An 8,558-nucleotide genomic window follows, 5' to 3' on the forward strand; every position below is an offset into this window, starting at 1 on the left:
ACCTACACCCGCGATGACACGACACGGACACGCCGTCGCTTCCCGAACTCAGTCGCCAAATTCGGGGTGCGCCAGATGGCAGGATGACCTCCGCGTCTGTTACGCTATGTGTGCGCGCGGTGCGGGCTTGGGATGGAGAAAAGACAGGAAGCCCAGGGACCACGCTGATTCCTCTAAAACACACGCTCCCTGTGCCCGGGCCCTTCGGTAACCAGGGTCCCCGCCACCCCCCGCCCTGCGCGCGCCTCTCCAGCGCCACCCAGAACGCAGATGCGCGGTCGAAGGAGGGAGACGAGAGGAGAGAAGGGGAGTGGGCAGGAGAGTTGGAAGCGAAGGGGCAGGGAGAGCGGGCTGGGAGGATGCGGCTGTGAGGGCAACTGCTGGAAGGCATTGTCCCGGGAGCGACACCTGAGGCCCGGGGCCGACAGGGGCCACGGTGTCCAGATCCGAGACGGGAAGGCCCGCCCGCACCCGCCTCAAAGGGAAACCGAGTGGCGGACTCACTCCGTGGGCTGGCCGACCGCGCAGCGGGCTTCCGCTCCGGTCACCGCCGCTCACACTGTCACACAGGCCGAGGGGGCCGACCTCCCCTGCGCTCGCGCGGCCAGCGCCTCCGTCGCCGTCCATTGGGAGCTGCGAGCCCAGTCCGGCAACCTCCCGCCGGGACCAGGGACCGCGCCAAGCGGAAGAGCAAAACCTGGTCGCGGTCGAATGACGCAGGGGCGGCACGCGCAGACTCAGTACAGGGCGGCGAAACCCCTCCCGCACCCGCGGGCTGTCATGTCGACTTCCGGTTTTGTTACCAGGCCCTGATTAGCGGGCTTGGGGGGAATGGGCGTGCCGAGGGGAGAAGTGCAGCAGGCAATATTTTGTAAGATAACGTTCCCTACCAAGTGATCAAAATCACCTGTATTTGCTGCTTACAATGCGAACGCCAACGCGGGGTCAGTGTGTGAAACTGCACTTTAAGCAGCGACCTTAGAGATCCCATACGGAAGCCGTCACTCAGCGGGCCAGGGGCGGGGCTATAGCTGGACCCGGAAGCCAGGAGTATTTGGAAACGCGGAGAGGCGGGACCAAGTGCGGCGGGGCTAAGAGCTGGGGCACGGCTAAGGCCGATCCCGTATGTGTGTGGTGTCGGACAATGCCGATAGGCTGGACCAGGGCTTTAGGCGGAACCAAGTACTAGTGGGCGGGACTAGACCTGATGCCGGATATTCTGGGGTGGCAGACAACGCGGATAGGCTAGACAAGGGCTATAGGCGGGACCAATAGGTGAAGGCGGGACTAAGCCAGAGTTCGGATATCCGGTGCTTCCAGTCAGCACCGATAGGTTGGAAGAATGGAATGGGCGGGAACAAATTGGTATGCAACAACGCGGATAGGCTGGTCCAGGGCTATAGGCGGGACCAAGCGTTACGGGGCGGGACTAGATCTGATCTCGGATATCCGGAGGTGGCAGACAACGCCGATAGGCTGAACCAGGGCTCTGGGCGGGACCAAGTGCTGGAGGCGGGAATCGACCAGATATTAGACATTCGGGGGTGGCAGACAACAGGCATAGGCTGGACCAGGGCTGTGGGCGGGGTGTGTTTGGGAACGCAGGAGGGCTGGACTAATTGCTGGCTGGGTCGGCGGGTACTGCAGTGAGGCCAGAGGGCCCTCGCCAGTGGGGAACAGCGGTGAGGTCAAGAACTTGGGGCGGGGTGGGGCTCAGGTTAGGACCCATTTGGTAGGAAGAATCCGGGAATAATTGCAGGTTGTTGTTTTTTACATTCTGAATAAAATTTATAGCAGACTATTACCATAAAGCTGTGATTCTCAAAGGTGAGAGTGTGCACAAACTTTTCCTTAGTTCTTATTAAAATTCAGTAACTTTGCCCCGGCTGGTTTAGCTCAGTGGATAGAGCGTCAGCCTGCGGCCTGAAGGGTCCCGGGTTCAATTCCAGTCAAGGGCACATGCCTGAATTGTGGGCTCGATCCCCAGTGGGGGGCGTGCAGGAGGCAGCCGATCAGTGATTCTCTCTTATCATTAATGTTTTTCTCTCTCACCCCCTCTCCTTTCCTTTCTGAAATTAATAAAAATATCTTAATAAAAAAATTCAGTAACTTTACTGTGAAACCCCAGAATCTGAGCTTTAACAGGCACACACACATCCCACCCCACCCCCAACAGCACAAACAACAACAAAAGCAACTACAAGAACAACAACAAAACAAACAAAAAATGTTAAACCAGTGATCCCTGGTCCTGGTCGGGGCAAATGGCAGGAGGTAACCAATCAATGTGTCTCTCTCACATGCATGTTTCTCTCTCTGTCTCTTCCCCTCCCTAAAAATCACTGAAAAAATATTCTCAGGTAAGAATTAACAAAACAAACAAACAAAACATGAAACAAAAAAGAACACAATATCTAGCTAATATATCTGTCGGTGCCATTTTTAATCAGACACTAGTGTATGTATGTATGGAGCTAAGCCTTTATAACCAATAAAGATGATTATATGTGTATTAGAGGCCCGATGCATGAAATTTGTCTACGTGAAGGGTACTTAGGCCTGGCTGGCGATCAGGGCCCATCTGTGGGGCAACTGGCAGGGCAATCAGGGCTCCTGCTCTCACCTGCCTTGGCCTGGTGCCGCCCGCTCACCTGCTCCACCATCCTGCCACGTTCCTGCTCTCATCGAGCGATGCCCATGGGGCCGGCAGTGCCTCCACTGCCACCCACTGCCAGTGCCTTGTCGCCGATGCCCACCAAGTTCTTTGTCGCCCCCTGGTGGTCAGCACACATCTAACTCCCAGTTAGTCCAACTCCTACCAGTGGGGACAATGATCATATTAGCCTTTTATTATATAGGATATACTCACATATCAGTGCCTAGTTAAAAACTTCTAGTTACACATATACGGTTTATTTCAAATACTACCCTAGAATAAAACGTGTATAATATATATATGATGTCCTCAAGTACGTTACTGATTATAGTGTACACGTCTATGGATCTATAGACTTATTACTCTCAGCCAATTCCTGTGCAAACATGATCTTCTGCTGCCGTCCTGTGGCCATTCAAGAAATAACATGAGAGCCGCTGTGTCTCTGTCCGCAGTCCTGAGCTTCCAGGCGCAAATTTCTGGCTCTGCTTCAAAACCAGGCGGAGCCAAGTGTGACTGGAAGACAAATGCTTGCATATCTCATTTTCTCTGATAGAGAGACTTCCCTCCCACCCAGGATCCCAGGACACCCACAGGCACTGACCCCACAGCTGCCCCTTTGGAGGGTGTGGAGGAAAGGGGGGATCCTGTCACCACCTCCCAGCTCACCTGCTCTTCAAGGAAAATGTCTCCCCCTACTTGGCATGTCCCCTGGCATGTCACGTGGTTGCCCTCTACTGCCCTGGCTTTTCAGGAAAGTGGAGGTTGCACTGACCCAGTGGTGTCAAGGACAGTGAGTACTTTTCCCAAGAAGCATCTCCATTCAAGTGCTACCACACCACTCTCCTCCCGATAACCTGGCAGTATGAAAATTTATAGAGTATATATTCTGGCATCAGGTCATACAGATATTTTCAGAATAGCAAAAGGTAATTTCTCAACCAGGTTCTCAGCCCTGGTAATCTTTCTGATACACCTGAACAACACTTTCCAAGGGAAGTAAAAGGGCAAAGGGATTCTTTTAGTCCTGGAGAGTCCAGTCATGTTTCTAAGGAATGATTTACACTGACCTTATAGAAGCCTTAATTCCCCTCCCTCATACCAACACAGTGTTTTAACAAATCCAAAGTTTAATGATCAAGCATTACAAAGTAATTTGGACCACAGAGTCAAGCAACCCAAGGCTGGGCTTCCACTTTATCCCCACCAAATGGCCTGCAGAGGTGAGGAGGAAGGAGACAGGCAAGATGAGATGGCATTCTGGTCCTATCAGAAGAGTCTACGTGGTCATGGGAAGGGGCAGACATGGCACTGGGACTTTGAGAGGGGAGGTATTCACAGAAGGTGGGAACTAGTGTGTCAAACTTTGTCTTCTCATAGTTTTCCAGAGACTCCTGCAGAGAAGGGAGCAGAGAGATCCTGTCATCTGAAACATTCCCTGAGCCCTCTATACTCAGGGAGCATGGTCTCTGTGCTGTTCTGCCCCATCCCCTTCTTTCCCGCTTCCTGTTGCTCCCTACTCACCATTCCACCCCTCTGGCCATTTTCCTCCTCATCAGAGTCCAAAACCAAGTCCCCTCTGGTCATGACAGGGCTGCACAGAGATGGAGGACACACTGCAAGAAGGAAACCAGAATTAAGGACTCTTCTAGATGAACACAGGCCCTCAAGAGTTCCAAGAGAGGAGGCTGTCTGATCCCGTCCTGACTCAGTATGCAATCTCCGGGGCTCCATGGAGCAGTCCCCGCAATTCCTGGGGTGGGAACAAGCAAGGAAGAGGGGATGAAGGGAAAGCAGGCAAGGACTGTGCTGCTAGGAGGCAGAAGCAACTGTTCCACTCACGCCTTTTGCTCCGAGGCGGACAAGTCAGCTGGGTTCTCCTTCACAGTCCTTCCACCCAGGGTCTGGGATGGACTCCGAGACTTTCCGGTAGAGGCTGCTTTCGTGCCCACATCACCTGCTGGAACTGCTGTGTGTGTCCCTTGTTCTTTCCTGTTCTGGGTTGATATATGACCTAGGTTGGTGAACTCAGATTCCTAAAGGGGAATAGCATGACTGTGGGGTGCTCTTTATGGCCTACCCTCGTGGATGCCCACTGGGCCTGGGTTTTTCGATGGCCTAGAGGGGCCAAATTGAAGTGGTGGCCAGCCAAAGGTTCTGGGTGCTTTCTTGAGGCTGGTCTCTGAGGAAGGTGTGGGCCGGAGTTGCTTTTTGGCACAGGTTGATGGAGTGCTGATCTTGGTTGCTGAGGAGGACTGGGCTCCATGGACTCTGACATGTTCATTGAATTAGTCACAGAGCACTCTAAAAAGAAAAGAATGTTCCTTATAAAGAGAACAGAGAGTAACACATAAACTCAGTCTGGTTTCTTGGGTCTCAAGCCCATATAATCTTTCTAATGAGCTGGCTGTCTCAAAAGATCTCAGGCTACATATTCCACCCCCAAATTCCTAATATTTCCAGATGGTCCTGGTACCTGGAAGTGGCCACCCCATGTCCACACTATATTGGCTCAAAGCAAAAGAAGATGTGATAGAAATCCCAGGCTGCATCCAGCTCAGCACATCCTGAAGCTGTGGGCAAGAAGAGAGCATGAAGACCACAGTCCTTGATCCAACCACCCTGCCCTCTGCCCTCTGCGTTTTGCCCTAGGAAACCTGCTCTGTGTGGGGGGTAGGCAGTGCGTTTTCCAGCCGACACAAGTATTCAAAAAATAGCTTTTCCATGGCAGCTAGAAAGGGCTCCCCATACTCTTGTTCAAGTTCCTGCCAACAGAAAAAAACCTGGTCAGAAAAGAACTAGAAAAGAAAGCCACATTATAGTTTCCAAAATTCGCTAGTCTCACCAGCAACTTCCAATCCAAATCCTCAGGGGCCTCTGCCAGCAGCTTCACCTGCTGGCGAAAGGCTTCCTGTGCCTCGGAGATGATCTTCAGATCCTGTTCTGTCTGTTGAAGGTAAAAAGGCAGACAAGTTAGAGGCACCAAGGACTCACTGTGGGTGGGGACTGTCCCAGGGATGACTCACAGCTTTGGGGTCCCGCACTACAGTAGGTCCAGACACTGGAAAGTGGAGATACAAGGAATTCAGAACGTGGGCCCAACGCCGGCCCTGGAGGATCAGGTCCACCACCACCTGTGAAGGGGACTGAGCTCAGAATTCCCACTTCGGGGTTGGTTTCCCTTTTGCAACGCTCCCACCCACAGGCGGCCTGTCCTTGTCTGATCCTAGCATCCCGCCCCTTCCCCTCTGCCCGTTCCCGGTCCCAGGGGCTCTCATACCTTGGCCTTTAGGCCCATGCACAGGCGCTCGTGGTGGCGGTAGCGAACCAAGCCGGGAGCAGCAGCGCGCAGGGACCGCAGAAACTCCAACACTCGCGGAAAGTATTCCACGTAGCGTCCGCGCACGGCCCTCCAGCTGGCGGCGGCAGCTAAGCGCAGGGCAGCGGGGCCGGAGCACCGGGGCTCAGCCATGGCAGGCGCGCTCCGCCGCGGGGCGCGGCTTCCGGTGGCCCTCAGAGGCTGTCTGACCCCGCCCGGGGGCGGGGCTTCGCTTCTTTCCTCCCAGAGGCTGTCTGACCCCGCCCAGGGGCGCGGCTTCCGGTGGCCCTCAGAGGCTGTCTGACTCCGCCCAGGGGCGGGGCTTCGCTTCTTTCCTCCCAGAGGCTGTCTGACCCCGCCCAGGGGCGCGGCTTCCGGTGGCCCTGGGAGGCTCTGCGTTTCCGATGGGTCCCCTATGCTTTGCGACCCTCAGCGCCCTTCCATAGGCCGCCAGAACTTTGTAGGTTTTCTCCAATTTGGGCCGGAGCCCGGGTGAAGAATCTAGCGGCTCCAATGGTACCAGGACGCTCGCTCTGCCTTAAACGGCGCCGTCGTCTCGAACCTGAGGGCTGCCGCGCTTCCGGCCCTGCCACCACTTTTTCTTGCCCCGGAAAAGGGCGATAAATGGAAAACCCATGGGTCACCGGTGGAGGGGGTGGGGGGGCGGGGGAACGTGAAGGCGCGTCAGGAAGCCCCGACCCGCCCTCTCCGTCAGATCCTCGGCGGTAGCGTGGCCCCTTCACAGCCGGTCAGGGCCCTCTCGGCCTGCGGTTCTTGGCAAACGTGCATAGAAGTAACGCCCCTCTCTTTGAGGCTTGACTTTCTATTCTGTAAACCCGGATCATGCGCCTTGTCCTCTCCATCATCATCACCCACGGAAATTCCTTAAATCCCAGGTCTCCAAACGGCGCTGCATCTCCCGGTACTGAATGACTGCCTCATTAATGGCGGCCTTCGGGGTAGGACTGCCGCGATCACGGCCGCCTCCAGGCTACTAGTTGCCTCCGTAATTTCGGCCTCCAGGTACTGGCTGCCTCAATACTGGCGGCCTGCAGGTTACTGGCTGCCTCATTAAGAGCGTCCTGTTCGGTACTGGCCGTTTTCGTTAGCGGCGGCTTCCCCTGTACGGACTACCTCAATAATGGCGGCCTCCATGGTAGGGCATGCCGCAATAACGGTGGCCTCTCGCGAGAACACTGAGTCTCGCGACACTCCAGCACCTCGCTGTACGGACTGGCCGCCTCAGTAATGACAGCCTCCAGGTTACGGACTGACATCGTGAACGCACAGGTTCCTGATGTCAGTGCAGCAGCCAAGGCCTCTCTTTGCAGGGCTGGGGCGGGAAGAGGTGCAAAATCCAGACCCATGAAAAAAAAAAAATCCAGACTCATGGCTTCAGTCCATCCAGGGACGGAATGATTGCCGCCCTGGACAGCCTCCATGATTTTGTGGGGTTTTTTTGGTTTTGTTTTGTTGTTTTTTTTGCCCTGGTTAGAATTTTTGGTCGTGTTCACAGGACATTAGCTGGGGTTTCAGCACCACGGACAGCAACACAAAGGTGTTATTCCCTGAATGGCCACAAGAGGGTAGGAGAGGATCGTTTTTGCACAGGAATTGGCTGACAGCATCCTGTGAGGTTTGTGTAGTAAGTACACGCATGTACGTTAGTTGCGGGCAGGGGGTGTGCAGGAGACAGCTGATGAACGTTTCTCTCTCATCGGTGTTTCTAACTCTATTCCTCTCCCTTCCTCTCTGTAAAAAAATCAATAAAATATATATTTTTTAAAATTTATCTTTGGCCCTAACCAGTTTGGCTCAGTGGATAGAGCGCCGGCCTGTGGACTCAAGGGTTCCAGGTTCGATTCCGGTCAAGGGCATGTACCTTGGTTGCAGGCACATACCCAGTAGGGAGTGTGCAGGAGGCAGCTGATCGATGTTTCTCTCTCATCAATGTTTCTAGCTCTCTATCCCTCTCCCTTTCTCTCTGAAAAAAATCAATAAAATATATTTTTAAAAAATTTATCTTTGGATTTGGGTCTCTTATTACATCTTCTATTCTATTCCATTAATTTCTCAATTGGGCACGGCCAGTGTGGCTCAGTGGTTGAGCATCAACCTATAACCAAGAGGTTCAATTAACATCTTAAATCACTTGTGTTTTCCATGAAGTGTTTACTACCTTTGGTGTGGTTTATGACACTTCTAAAACACAGGAATCTGAGTTATGTCAATGTAATCATCACAGTCATTTTTCCCGAGATTCTAGCCTTTCATTATGGGCTGAGGACAGAGACTGCCTCCATCAGAATGCAGGTCCCAAGGTTATCAGTTCACATCAAGAAAACACGTTCAGGTTGAGCGGCACAGGGAACAGCTCGCCCTGCATTTTCAGTAGCACGTGTGTGGGTCCTACCTGGAGTCAGTGATCTGTGTCCACAGACAGAGATAACTTACTCTTCCTCCGAAGCTGTGGTGGGCAAGACTCAGATTCCAAGGACCCAGTCTGTGCACCCAGATAAGCAGAGAAGTGCCTTGTCCAAGCCAACACACACAGGGTGGTCACAGTAAATGAACGACAGCAAG

The 8,558-nt window shown here is 53.6% G+C and overlaps 1 protein-coding gene across 1 annotated transcript; it reads right to left on the reverse strand.

The window, feature by feature from the left end:
- Window positions 1-3,768: 3,768 nt before the first annotated feature.
- LOC102442957 (TERF1-interacting nuclear factor 2-like) lies at window positions 3,769-6,188 on the reverse strand. The gene is given in 10 exon segments (XM_023748103.1): window positions 3,769-4,050; window positions 4,181-4,304; window positions 4,374-4,409; window positions 4,499-4,655; window positions 4,658-4,960; window positions 5,133-5,229; window positions 5,314-5,421; window positions 5,502-5,603; window positions 5,683-5,790; window positions 5,937-6,188. Coding segments are annotated over 10 exon segments (1,452 nt in total). The 5' UTR covers window positions 6,129-6,188; the 3' UTR covers window positions 3,769-3,825.
- Between the last annotated feature and the right edge of the window lie 2,370 nt (window positions 6,189-8,558).

The sequence above is a fragment of the Myotis lucifugus genome, unplaced genomic scaffold (genome assembly GCF_000147115.1).
Source record: "Myotis lucifugus unplaced genomic scaffold, Myoluc2.0 scaffold_1152, whole genome shotgun sequence".
Classification (NCBI taxonomy): domain Eukaryota; kingdom Metazoa; phylum Chordata; class Mammalia; order Chiroptera; family Vespertilionidae; genus Myotis; species Myotis lucifugus.